Source organism: Colias croceus, chromosome 16 (assembly GCF_905220415.1).
Source record: "Colias croceus chromosome 16, ilColCroc2.1".
NCBI lineage: Eukaryota > Metazoa > Arthropoda > Insecta > Lepidoptera > Pieridae > Colias > Colias croceus.
The window spans coordinates 1511663-1526886 of record NC_059552.1 but is presented as its reverse complement, the minus strand read 5'-3'; the positions used below and the strand labels follow the sequence as shown (position 1 = coordinate 1526886).

At 31.9% G+C, this 15224-nt stretch overlaps 2 protein-coding genes across 2 annotated transcripts in view; both read right to left on the bottom strand.

The window, feature by feature from the left end:
• LOC123698656 (ankyrin repeat domain-containing protein 65-like) overlaps window positions 1-7164 on the bottom strand; it is a 42847-nt gene extending 35683 nt beyond the window's left edge. The window contains exon 1 of the mRNA XM_045645394.1: window positions 7074-7164. The gene's annotated coding sequence lies outside the window, so the exon portion shown is untranslated. The remainder of the gene's footprint in view (window positions 1-7073) is intronic.
• A 3545-nt stretch (window positions 7165-10709) lies between these two features.
• Window positions 10710-15224, bottom strand: part of LOC123698325 (clavesin-2-like) — a 19746-nt gene continuing 15231 nt past the window's right edge. The window contains exons 4-6 of the mRNA XM_045644907.1: window positions 14822-14966; window positions 11787-11980; window positions 10710-11224 (exon numbers count right to left, since the gene is read on the bottom strand). Coding sequence (XP_045500863.1) covers window positions 10925-11224; window positions 11787-11980; window positions 14822-14966 — 639 coding nt within the window. The 3' untranslated portion in view covers window positions 10710-10924. The remainder of the gene's footprint in view (window positions 11225-11786; window positions 11981-14821; window positions 14967-15224) is intronic.

Here is a 15224-nt window from a genome sequence, read left to right as displayed (position 1 = left end):
TCTCTTTTAATACAAATATTATACAAAACTGACGACCCGTTCCGTGTATTAAGGAAAATATTTTGCCTAATAGAAAATAAAAGGGGAAATTATTGAAGAAATATATTTTCATATTTTTTTGCTTTCACTTTGTTAGACATGTTATTTATGACGAAGCATACATACATGTAGGTCCTACAACACATATTTAAATCCGACCTTAAAAATTCTATCATTCAGATAAAACCATTTCTCTATGGGTTCTAAATCATTTCCAAATACTGTTAATAAGATATGTTTATAAGACCCGTGTGCTCTTGTGGGAAATATTAATTTCTGATCCATTTCAATGATAAATCTTTTATTTTAACTCTACCTTCGTACGTGCAGAGTCTCATGTGCCCGTCCGAAGAAAGCGTATTCTATATTATCTAGGTATGTATATTATAGTAAATATTGCTATATAGATTCTTGACCCACTATTGTATTATAGTAAATATTTTTTTATTATGTTTAAAATTATCAAAGCCTATCAAATTATATGCCTTTCATTACGACTATTGCAATATCCCAACTAATATTACAAATGCGGTATTGATAAATGTATTTAAAATCACTACATTGTTTATTACTCATTGACAGCTATCTGTTGTCTGTTAGACGTTAGTCATTACTTTAAATATTATCATCCTTTTATCATCTTACTTATAATAATTACAGAAACAGTAACAAAGCGATACATAATTCAAAATAGCCGCAAACAATGGCTGGCTTCATATTGCCTTGCGACTACTGACAGGTAATTACCGCAAAGCTATGGTTGGCAAATTTTTGCTAATCGATTTAATTTTTTGCACTTAAAATGGGGTTTTGGAAAATTAAAAAAAAAGACAATGAGGAGGTATTCGAAGCCGCGTCGTACTTTTTACTGTGACGTATACATATTTCTATTCACGGAAACATTTTCTATTGTAATATTTTTACAAACTGCATGTAATGACATAACATTAAAATAAAGGCGAATGAAATGCTTTGCGAGTTCGTATGAGCTTTTTGGAAATCCGACTTTTATAAAATAACATTTCATATAATTTGAAGATCAGAATACATTTTATACAAACTCATTAACAAGCGGATGTCCAGCAAAGTAGTATTGTCTAGATACAAAGTTTTGCTTTAGAATTTCTCTCAAGCTTGTTACATATCCAGGAATTGGTCGCAAGTTCAACCTCTGCCTAAGTTACGACTACCAAGTTGCAATGTTCATGTATTCTAATACGTAATTTACCTACTAAATTCACTTACCTATTTACTGAAATCAGAATAATAATAAAATACTTAATTTTACAGGAAACATTTTATTTTAATCAAATTTACTGTTATGCAATCTGGAAAATAATTCATATAGTTTTTTATGTGTGTTTTTTATGTGTGTTTGAGTTTGAGTTTGAGTTTTTGAGTTTATAACCGTTGGTTAGAATATGTTTTTTACTATTTAGTATTAGTTAATGCTTGGGCAGCCCTAAGCACTAATTATAAGCACACAATAATAACAGAACATTATTATTGTACATACTACTGAGAGTGTCAATTGAAGACAATTCAATTTGCAGTTAGGCTTATTGCACAAACCAATGCGCAAATACGCTACAATTTTGATATTGATCTGAAATGCTTCATCGGAAATTTATTCATGAATGACTAACAAAGTTTCGTGGAAAACATGTGTTTCGAAACGAATACCAAGTAGCTTATTTTTTTATTTAAATGTGCTTTCATGGTATGTAGTGCAAACAAAGGGGACAAAGGGATCACGTTTCACAGTTCTACGTACCAGGAGAGCAGAGTACAATAGATGGTACATTAACGTATTTACCCTCGGGTCGGGTTATCGGCTAGGGTTGAGCCTTGGCCTCCTTTGACATTTATGCTACCCGTGTTTACTTTCAAAACCACGAGAGGACGTTTTGACGGAGGGCAAGTCAGCTTTGTAAGTTCCAATTTGGTTCCAATATAGAGTTATATTATCTATGAGATCAAATGACAACTGTCACAAAAGTAGCGTTAGCTATTAAGTATTAAGTATTCGGTGATAAAAATTCAGCGAAGTTATATAGACTTCATTGGAAAATTTGCTCTACATTAATAATTAATATATAGATTCAAAAATTTTCTATATATTTAGTTACCCTAGTTACCTTATGCCATCTTACAAAGTTAACTATACTCTGATACATCCATTTACAGTACATTAAGTTTGAATAGCTATTATACTCTAAGTTTCCTAATCTAGATAAGTAAAGGCCATTTCATAACAATACGTGGAATATTTTTCTGAAATGTACCTTATTGTTGGCGTTGAATTGTAAACTAAATGAATACAATTTTTTTAAATTGCTCATAAAGTAATATTCTGTAAATAGCATACGAAAAAAGTACATTATCTATCTTTTAAATAAGCATTATTTTTTATCTATTTCATTTAAGTATTTAAGAAGAGAAATTATATAAATGCAGCCATATAATAGAATTTAACGACTAAAATATTTTTAGGAAATTGCAAACGAAGCGGTTGATCGAAGTAGTTGATTGATGAATAAAAACTGCTTCATCAGCGTTCAGTAGCTATATTTATAACTTAGTGGAGCGATCTCAAACGCGATCGTATCACATAGAAAGTTGATAAAATGTAGAGTGTTCATATTACGTACTTTTTTAATAAATGCCAATAGATCTTATGTCTGACACCACACATACAGAATACATATATAATACGCTTAATTCGATGGTTTCGTCTACCAGTTAAGCGGTTTTCGATGACAATTTTCTTTTACAAGATTTTACAGTAGTTTACTCATTTAATTTTATAGTCAAAATATGAATACGCAAACGCAGGTAAGTGTTTCGAGGTATTAAAAGCATTTTATGAAATAAGCAATTGATTTTAGATTCCAAAATGTAAATGGTTTTGAATCTGGAAAAGTATATAAGTATAAAATACTCTCAGGACATAACCTAACAAAATTTATAGTACCTACGTAAGTACAAGAGATTTTACGAAAACCGAACAGAAGGAGAAAAATAAAAACAACTTTTTCGCTTTATATTTGCTCCTATTTGAATGGAATATTTAATTCTGATACCAGGATTTCAGAATTCAGAGGCATTTCATAGAATCAAACAGATTGTTCCAGCGTTTCATTATCTACTTATACAATAAGCTCAGCTTTTGTAGGTACTGAGCCCATACACGTGTTACAAGTAGTAGGTACGCAGAAAATTTAAATCATATTCCCTTGCTGTTTTAACTTATTTTGTAACAGAACTATGTTACTAATTATCTATCAACTTTTGTTTTTAGATGGGTAGGAATATAATCATACTATTACATAATATAATATATAATGTAGATTTAATTTTTCGCTAAAATCACTAAGAATGTTTGAATACTTATAAAACGTTATTATAAAATATTAGCTAATAAACATTCTTAGATGTTATATATATGTGATACTCTTAAATATCTATTGAATTATGGTTTATTAGCTTACCGCCCGCGGCTTCGCCCGCTTTGTCTAAAACCTAATAAATTATATACTAAAACCTTCCTCTTGAAACACTCTATCTTAAAAAAAAACGCATCAAAATCCGTTGCGTAGTTTTAAAGATTTAAGCATACAAAGGGACATAGGGACCGAGAAAGCGACTTTGTTTTATACTATGTAGTGATATATAAGATATATTAGCTTTAATCCGTTAGACAGAAAATTGCTACATTTAAGTATAAAAAATAAAAGAGGTATTTTAAGATAGCCCTCTTTGAGAACTTCTCAGCTTAAAGATTTAATAAAAGTGTTATCAACCCGAGTACGGAGCAAATAAAAGGATATATGCCATAAAAATGTCGTAAATATGCTCTATACGAGGTGTCGGAGTACCTACTAAAGCAAGAATAAAGACTTAAGTGTACTTTATTCTTCAAGTTTTACAATGTAGATTTTTACTTGATAATTGAAATCTACATAAGTTCAGTAGAAGTTTCCATTCGTCGATATAAATGCAAATCATGTCCTCTATTTCGTAAACTTAATTTACTTTTCATCCAAAAACCAATAAAAAAAACAAATTTAAATGAGACCACGTGGCAGGCCTATAAAAAAAAATATTATCAAAATCGATTCACCCAGTCAAAACCTTCTCTTTTTGAAGTCGGTTAAAAATAAGACTAAATATTAGCTTTCCTTACTTATCTCGTCGGCGGTTATGTCTCACGAGTCACGACAGCTGCCGTTCTCCATAATGTCGATCCCGTATTTCACCCCTGTCATGTTTTGTTGACAAAACTTAGTTATATCCTTTTCCATGGAATCTAAATATCCATGAGACATCTATATATTACTTCAAGTTCGAAACATAACTACTTATATTACAAACAGAAAAATTTACTGCTGACAGACAATAATTTACTGTTTTTTACAGTAATTGTGCCTAGCATCACTTCCAAATTGGTCCGGTTGGTATCAATACAATAGTATATTTTTTACAAAGAAACATTTGAATATCAAATAAACGCTGAAAAACCAAACATTGAATTGAAAATAAGTTTATTATTCCATCTATATTCTATAGCTAGCAGCGAATGGCGCGAATCCAATCTCTTGTTTAAACAGAACGAATTGTGTTCAAACAGCGAGGATTTGCCTGTTTTCCTTGAAAAATATTCAATTTTTGGTAATTGGAAGTCCTTGTTTAAGAAAATATTTAATTATATTTCTATTCAGTTACACAAAAGCTTTTTTTATACGTCATTATAAATTGTGCCTACGAGAAATCAAATCAACTGTATGACTCTACCTTAAATTACTGTATAAAAAAATGAAATTGGTGCACAATTAATGACAATATAATATAATGGAAATATAGTGCACGAAATAATATCGAAGAATATTAAAAATATCCGGGACGTAACCATATTCGTTATTAAGTACTGTCTTACAAAAATATCAATAAAAAGCGATACATATTAGAAAATTCACGTTTTTCATGTTTTGTGTATATCCGATCAAATGGATAAACGAAATCTCACATCAAATACAGAAATCTTTAGATCCACGTTGTCCAATACATAAATCTATCACCATCTCGGTATTCAGATTTGTCGAATATTATAAGTCCCAATGCAATTAATATAACGAAGATAAGAGCTGTTTGAGTGGAAAGATCTAATTTCGACTAGTGGGCATTAAAAATACAAATAAAGTAAAATATCACGTACATAATACTACGTACGTGATAACAAAAAAAGTGAAGCCTTCTTCTAAATTGCTTTAGCACCACTTTAAAGCTATAGGAGAATCCTTGAGATCCTCTCCACTGTTTAGGCCCTAAGGGAAGTTATTGAGAAGTTATTTATATAGTTGTTCCCGAAAAAACATCAAATGCTTGGTCTAGAATTATTTATGCCCTTATAGATTGATTTTGTGACATATTAAAATTCCAAATTGTGATTTGAAAATATTTTTAAATGAAAAATTTAATTAAGCTCTGGGGAAAGAAAGTAAAGTATTTTAAGTTTATTTTTGCGTAAGTGTAAATAAAATTTTTAACAAAGAGTATAATATGGCTGTCCATTATCCAATGTACACTAAACTAATTAATATTTCATAAGAAAATAAAAAAATAAAATAAAAAATAGATGCTTTTATAACCTCATTTGTTAGCTATACAGATATAATCCCGAGTCATTTGATTATTGAAAGGGTACATAATGTTAAAACATTGAATCAAAACAATCACTCTAGTCCATACTTTATTGGCTTTTACCCACAGTTGGATACACTTAGAAATACAACAGATATTGTATCTTTACGCACGGATGGTTCTGAGTATCTCTGATATAACAGCGGCATATTTCATTGTTCATAACAAAGAGATTTATGTACCCACCGTAGACGTAATTCTTTGTATCTCGGTTCTATTTTACTAGCTTACCTACCGCGGCTTCGCCCGCTTTGTCTATAACCTAATAAATCTTAATATATATAAATCTCGTGTCACAATGTTTGTCCTCAATGGACTCCTAAACCTCTTAACCGATTATAATAAAATTCGCACACCGTGTGCAGTTCGATCCAACTTGAGAGATAGGATAGGTTTTATCCCGGAAATCCCTCGGGAACGGGAACTATGCGGGTTTTTCTTTGAAAACGCGGGCGAAGCCGCGGGCGGAAAGCTAGTTATATACTAAAACCTTCCACTTGAATCACTCTATCTATTAAAAAAAACGCATCAAAATCCGTTGCGTAGTTTTAAAGATTTAAGCATACAAAGGGACATAGGGACAGAAAAAGCGACTTTGTTTTATACTATGTAGTGAAGGACAACCAACTGTTACATCACAGATTACTAAATAGTTACATGGACATTTTGATTAGGAATTTTACCTTTTAGGATTTAAAGTTAAGTGCTGTTTTCCACGTGTCGTGAAGTTAAACAACACTGACGTCTGACTTGTTTTCTGAAGTTAGAATTTTAAATTGTACAGTTTGTGTGAAATGTTTTTTTAAGATCAGCTAGTAGGATTTGGCTTATATGGCTTATACAATTTTTACAGTGATTCCACTCATTTCATTTAATTTTAGTTTCATACAACGCAATCGATGTAACAATCGTTTAAAAAAAGTTCAATTGACCCGAGCGTGTTGATATTTTCTTCTTTCATTATTATTATATTTAGCAACGGAGAGATGAAATGCTATTTCTATCAACACAGAATATAATCTTATAACTTGCATCAATAAACTTTATGAATTTAATATCTTCATAGGAAAAGATCTAAACTGCTTCGAAACATTTCCATTTTTTTGATAAAGGACCCACTGCATATTACGAGCATAACAACATTTTGATATAACGGCGTAGTTAACTTTTTAATTAAAAAGTATCCGACACGCATTAAATGCATTCTATTGTAGCTGTGTCAAAGCAAACTCTACCGCTATTATATTTGGAATTATATCCACCCGTTTTGCTGAACGAATAAACCTGGTACAAAATGATTGTTCCTGTTAAAATATTATCAAAATAGTACTCACCGTGAATGTCTCACACACAGAAAGTTGAACTTTTCTAACTTTCAATATTCGTAGCCGATAGAGCGCTCAAGCTTGCGACCGCGCTACGGCGTAGACCGCGGCAAATTGAGGCGTAGCGACCTGTAGCTACGGGATTCTGGGAACACATGCGCTGATAATATATTCAAAAGAAACGGTTCGGCACGAGACTTTTAAAAAATGCTCTTTTTATAGGCTAAGGTCAATATTTCAGAGCTTTAAGTTTAAAATGCATAAAGTGTAAATTATTATCGAGTTTATGCTCTAAATTTCACATAATCTTGCATCACGGTAAAAGAAGAAGTAGTCTAAAAAGATGTCGACTTTTAGCCTTTAATTTAGCACTTAATATCATAAATATTTATCCATATCCAGTATACAGTAAAGCGTCTACAATGTAAATTAATTTCAGTTTTCACAAATTCTCTCGGTTGGTTTATTTTATCAAAATATTATTTACAACATAAGTGAAAACGTTAAAACATAAAGTCGGTAAAACAAAATGGCTGAATTTTGCAATGTTTATGTGCCTATTTATACCACGGCATAACCCTCAACCTTTACTTTAATATAAAGGCGTTTTAGAAAAAACAACCTGGAATATTTTCCTCGTCAATTATTATTTGCACGTGTCAGCAAAAAACATTTAATAGAAACAACTACTTAAGTACATATTATTATAACAGAAACGTCGCATTAAATTCTATTGTTCGTGCATGTTCGTCATATTATCCCCGAGCTAGGGGACGAACAAAACTAGTCTTAAACCTAGACTTCAAACGTAGTATAGTATATATCTGTCAACTGTGCTTCAACAGACCGTAATACAAAAGATGTTATTTTACTCACATATAAATTTCTAACCTCTAGAGTTAATATTATGGGCCCTCGTCATAATGGACAGCGTTGGCCCAACAAATGATTGTCGATGTTGGCCGCCATTACGGTGATTATGAATAAATGTCTACAATGAAGGCCGATCATAGACATTTAGGCCCTCTACACTGTTGTGGTTGCCTCTACTCGCCCAACGATGCCTTTTGTGAAGAGGGCCCATAATGTTTACATTATAATATAATACAATTACGAAGCTCCTGTAATGCTAATGGTTTGCCTGCAGGCAATGAGCGAACATAAGATATAATTTTATTTATTTTGAAGCCAGTTTCTTGAGGGCGCACTTTGATCATAAATTCATTAAAGAATATATTCATAATTTATGGGAACTTAGTGTTTCTGTAACGTTATAATTTTAGTAATGTTTCTATATAGGTATTATAAAAATGAATATTGAAATGTTATCTTCTTTGACAATAGGTATCACAGTTATAAAATAAATATTGCTTTCTTTTAAAATTGTGAATAAATTATTCTTTATTTTTTCTTGATAGAGTTTTTATACAATATGTAATTTATAAGCAATAAAGGTTGATACTAAGTCATCATCAGACCATAATTATACGTTCCAACTGCTGAGACACAAGCTAGGTACCTATGATTCTCAATAGGTATTTAAGAAATAAAACACTTAAAAATTATTACAAACTTTTTTATTATAAAAATATTCAAAATATCACATTCATACATTGTCCATTAATATTTTGTTTCGATATTATTAACACTTAGACTAGATTACCCCAGTATCAAGAAACTAGATCAACACTATAAAATTAAATAAATATGTAGATACATTCAATTTGTCTTTGGTCAATTGTTTCATTTTAAAATATACGGTCTTATCGGTCAATTAAGCAAAGCTGGCATGTTCACAGTACTCACACTTATGCAATTTCACTTACAGTATGTTCAAAAATAAATGCGGCTCTAGTTTCATTTTAGAAAATATTCAAGTTTTAGACTGGCTTGCATATTCGCTCGTCTTTTAATTGTATTGAATATGCTTAGGATATGTCACAACTAAGCGCTCTAAAAGATTTTCCGCAAAATTTAATTACGGATCAACAACTTTACGAACACTTCCAAAGAACACATACCGCAATAAGACATTGGTATTCAATTTTAAGTAAGAACAACCGATATCGTTTGTAAATTAATGTAAATGGTGATAACTCTGATTACTAATTAGTAATTTGATTTTTGAAAAAAAAATGCCGATTTTAGTCAAAATTTATATTTTTCTAACAAGATCCTTATCATCCAAATTTCCACCTTGGTGAGAAAAATTGACATTTCTAATGAAAATGAACAAAAAATTAAATGATTTTATTAAATACTGTAAAATAGTATATAATTCTTAGATATTCGTACTACACCAATTACATCACCCTGTATTTATAAACAATTGCAAAATATGACACATACATAGGCCGGGAGATACTGACACAAAATTTCGGGTCATTTGTAACAGAATGGCGGTTCTACAGAGGTCTTATTACGCAATGACAAAAAGAAAAATGATGGTCAGAACGCTGGTACTGGCGGACTAGTCGCGTGGGCGTAAGTCACACTCGTCGGATAAGTAAGACCCCTCTAGACCGCCATCCTGTTACAAATGACCCGAAATTTTGTGTCAGTATCTCCCGGCCTAACATGTGCAATGTGTAAATGTGTTGACGTTCCAGCTCTTCTTAATATACTTATACTTATAAAATGTTACCCATTCGCTTTGCAATGGATTAATTGCAATAACCTGTCTTGTTTTTATGATTGACATTTCATGTGAGCAAGAGCAGGACATAGCTATGGTTGAAAATGGTGGAAATTTATCCATTGTTTAACTTTTTATTAGTAAGGCCGATAGAGTTTATTATTTTAATAAACATTATTTGATCGTATCAAATTGAATGCAGGTAATTCTATAAATTGGAAATATAGTTTGTTTTCCTACACATACGAACTTATATTTTTACTTGTTTTAAAATTGTCACATTTATTTAAAACTTTTATTCATGAAGGTAGGTTTCGTTCCAATAAATAAATATAATTTCAAAAATCGACATAAATAGCAATCGACACTGATATAAAAACACCTAACATATTTATAAATAGACACATATAACTATATAAACACAACCACATTTGAATTTATTAACTATTAATCTAAAAGTTGAGCAATTAATTTTTAAAATAAATACAATATATTGTTTTCAGTCCAAATGTTAGGGCTCCCGCACACGGGCCACCGGCCACAAAAAGCCGCCACCGGCATTTGTCCTGTACTTTTCATACATTACTTCTCGTGGATATCGCGAGTGGCTCGTGTGCGGCGACACTTACTTTCAAAGCTGACTTTTGCGACGTCTTAACAAATATTACTTTTCAAAAAGGTTCAAAATATGTGCCTAATTAATATCAACAAATCAGTACTTAAATTCATCATAAGCTTTTTTTTAAGCTTAAGAACGAGCGAACGAACTTAAATTCAATATTAAATCTTAAATCTTTTCAGGACGTTCACTGGATTTACTGTATATACTGTATTTAATAAGAATTTTATCAATCTATAAGCAGTGTTAATCATTATTTAAAAAAAATATTCCATATTTTTTCCTATTTACCTATGTACCCTTCAGGCAAAAGCCTGTGATCCTAATATCTCCCTATTGTAATATTAAGAAGACTAGATCGTAGATCCTTATTAAATATTAAAATGGCTAGTTGCACCAATAATTTATTTCTTGCATCTGCTTATAAAATCTAGCGAGCAAGAGCAACAGCGACGCAACTACCCATAGAGTTGATGGAAGAGACAAAATAGTTGCGGAGACAAAATTTGCTCGACTTGCGCGCTAGCTCTTAATGTACAAAGGACAAAACTAAATACATCACAAAGAATGACTCGACCAAATACCATTATTATTTATGATGTATTACTATTCCTTAATAATATATCCTAGTTGCTTCATATCTCTATCGAACTGCTCATCTCTGTATTTCTTAATCTTTTTCAGCCATTTTGTACAATTTACATAGTTCCTACAGGTTCCACCGTATTGCGTAGGGAGGCATTCAGGGTCTATGTGTTTTTGTAGGGACTTCAAGTCACTGCCATGGAAATGAATCCTGTCCCAGGCATGCTGGGGTATGAACTTCTTGAATATGTAGAAGAAGGTGTTGAGGAGCCAGTTGTAGTTGATAATGTGGCAGGAGTTCATTCGGGTTGGCGCTGCGCCCTGAAAAAGATTGACTAAAATTAAAGCTTTAGCCAAATATGTTTTACCTAATAAATACGCTGTTTCATTGGGCGTGTCTTGTAATGGCAAGTGATGTTTATTATTAAACTTTAACATTGATATTATAAATTAATAAAATTAACAAGATTAACCATTCAAATCATATTTATCTATCGGACTGGTTTCTTAAGGATCCGATGTGTCGATTTTTGGTAGATTTATCGATGAGTGATACATGCAAATGAAACTTGAAAGTTTATTTTCTTTGTTTATTATTATTATACCACCTACTAGTTAACCAGCAAAACAAACAGGTCAATAACTGTATATACTACTAAAAATACCTATAGGTAAAGGTATTTATAGTAGTACTAGCTGTGGCCCGCGGTTTCACCGGCATTCCTCCGCTCCTGTTGGTCTTAGGGTGATGATATATATCTGATATATAAATGGGTTATCTAACACCGAAAGAATTTTTCAATCAAACAAACAAACTCTTCAGCTTTATAATATTAGTATAGATATGCAGTTCTACCCTTCCAAGAGAAAATTGTATATTTACCCCCATAATAGACACAATTTGGTACGCAAGGGTCGGCGTTAGTGCTGACACCTGTCGTAAGCTGAGCCCAACCAGATCAACGATCACGGTGCCGCCAAGGACCTGCATCTTCGGCTGCCGGAGACCAATCTCTGCTAACACTAAACCAGTTCTGACCAAATCGTCAACAGGATATTCTGAGGGATCCCACATACCTAGAAGATAAAAATTAAAATTTATATCGATTGATCTGGCTATTCGGTCATTTTATGCGTAACGTAACGGCACCAGTCTTGTACAGATTAAGGAAAAAAAAGAAGTTTTTTTGCAATTTTCTCATAGGTTTTTTAACTTTATTGGATATTGTTTAGTTATACCTTTAGTTCAATGTTAGTTTAACGTAACCAATGTTAGAAAAAATATTACAATGCATACATAATGAAGTTATTTATAAATTAAAAAAACACTTTTTTGCACCAGTGTTGGACAGTTAAATTCTAATGATGGACACCCAGTTTTGGACAACATCCAGTTATAAACACCCATTTATGGACTGTACCTAAACCTGTTTTTCCAGTAATTTACACTTGGAGAAGACTTATATGTATCAATAGAATCTTGAAAATGATGATTGGAATACAATGAATCTGGGATGTATTTATAAAAAATTATATTTATTAATTATTTTGCATACTTAGAATATTTTAATTTCCATTTTCTAGGCAAAAATTGGATAAATGCATCGTTAAATACGAGTTGTGACCGTTAAGAAAAAACAATAGTGGTTATTTTCGTCAGGGCTGAGTAATATAACTAAAAAAAGTACTGCCACACATAATGCCACCATTTTGGGACCTCTCCTTCTTCGTCGTATTACTCTAGACAGAGCGAACGTGGTCAACATGAGGTTTGGGGGGTAGATGTTACCCGCTTCACGATGTTCCGCCATATCTCTCTGTTTCCTGGCATTCTGCTACACTCGTGAAGTGAATCGCCTATCTGAATCTGCCAGCAGCCTTAATCTGATCGGTCCATCGATATGGATAAATTGATTCCTAATTGTAGCACGAGGCAAAGAGCTTCTTATAAACTGTTGTCAAGATGGTGTGGATGAAATTTAAGCGCGTGTGCTGTATGGTGGTGGAATTTAGCAGCAGACAGCAATCCAAACAGTTCATCAGAGAACTCTCTATGATAGATGCGTTATAACACGCATAAGTATGACGCTTCTCTACGCAGAGATAGAGAATGAAGCCGAGAACGAGTCGCACAGCACATAATGACCCATTGTTCTAAAATATATTTGTGGAGGAAGGAAGGTGGAATTCCTCCATCGAAAATGGGAGGATTCTTGACCAGTCTACTCGACTGGCCGGCCTTTAAGACCCCTATGAATGATGTTAGAAAGTTGCATATATGCTCTGTAGCGAAAACATTTTGCTTGCGGGATTCAGAGCGAGGTGTCGCTACATATTATTCTTCATGTTTAGATCTAGATATTATGTTGTTGCCCCCATTGAGCAGACCTGAGGACTTTTAACTGATAGTTTATTGTGCAAAATTATTCTTGGCGCTTCACATCCTTCAGCGGCTTTTGTTACTTTATCCCCATTATTAAGGGAATTGATTGCAATATTGCATTACTAATTAGCCGCGGAGTGTAATTTTAACAAAAAATATCAATGTCCATTATTGGAACCAAAGCAAATCCAGTCATGGACAATTGTTGTACCTACAATAATGGAACCCTATGTTTGAAATGGTCGTCATAGGTATATTATTAATCAGAGAGAAAAGAAAATACAGAAAAGCGCATGTAATTAATATCTTTAAAAAAAGTTTATTTTCGACATATGTCCATAAATGGATATATGCATAGAATTAAATCCAGTTATGGACACTGAAGAATTTTATTAAAACAACATAACCTATCTTGATACAAAATCATGTAATATTTCGTACACTTAACTACTATAAATAAAAATAATATCAAATTTTGCTAAGATTTATACAAAAATTCTTATAAACAAAATTGTGTCCTCACTTCCTTAAGGATTTCCTTAGTAAAAACGGATTTCTGAGAAACGAGTCGTAGCAACTAAACATAAAGTTATGCCACCTTCAAACATTTTGGCCGAATAAGATAAAGTTTCGTATTTTGATAGCTTATGAACCAAACTTTTATTCTAAGTATTGCCAAATTACATAACGTTAATTTTGGTCTTATTATTTAAATTTAAAATTTATTTTGTCCATTACTATCCAGTAAGCTTGTCCACCACTGGTGCCGTTACCTTAGTGAGTTTTTATAATTATTAATTTAATAGTTTCTTATAGTAATTAATAACTCGAGAAGTCTTGAGATCTTCTTCGAGAGCCTTGGATGTAATTAGGTACTTCTAGTCACTCATACCTACTAATATGACTTAATTAACATAATTTTCTTTCAAGGTGGCTCTCAATGAATATAAACAGTGATTAAAATATAGCGTATTTCGTATTTAACATAACAGTGCAGATATTATGCAATGTCATTAAACACGCATATTTTTTGCAATAATTTGCTCTTTACAGAATGCTATTGACCTTCCGAATATAACTGCAGTTTTGTAATCATCTGCAACGACACTTAAATGTGCAATTAATTTTGTTAAATTAGGGTCTTATTAATTAATTGTGTGCTTGTGAGTCAATGTCAAATATGTTTTTTATTTATAATAATCGTATGTACAACAGCGTATAAAGATCTCAAAATTAAAATTTTGTTATAAGAAATTCTAATTTATTGTTCAAAATATATTTACCTTCACAACTGTTCTAAAAACTACCTACCTACCTACCTATACGACAAATATATATACCAAATAGTCACCATATTAGATATTTGTAAAAATATTCATATTATGTTATCTACATTGAATATTTTTAAATATATATTTTACATTGTATCTCCACTGGTACTAAGTGACATTGTTTATATTCAATTTCTCTTCAATCTCATAAAACACTCAATACTTACACATATAGCCAACTCTAACACACTAATAATTACGTACCAAACTTCAAGATCGACAGTCTCCCAATATCAGGGCGGTCCAGTATGCAGCAACCGAAAACATCGCCGACCTTCATCAGCCCCCACAGGTCCACATCTTGGTGAAGATGGGGGTATTCCTCTCGAAATGTGCAGTAGCGGACTAGCTGGAAACGATTAACATTATTTTAAATACATATATATATATATATATATATGTAAGTATATCTTTCTATATGTTCAGTATAATGTTCCAGAAATACTTAATAGACAGGAACCCAATAGAGTACCTGATAGATATTATATAGTTTTGCCTGAAAAAATATTTAATGTGGAATTGTATTGATCAAGACAAAATTTTCAGAACTTCTTAATTCTTATTCAAGGCTTTGATTTAGCTTGTGTTATAAGACTATTTACGTACC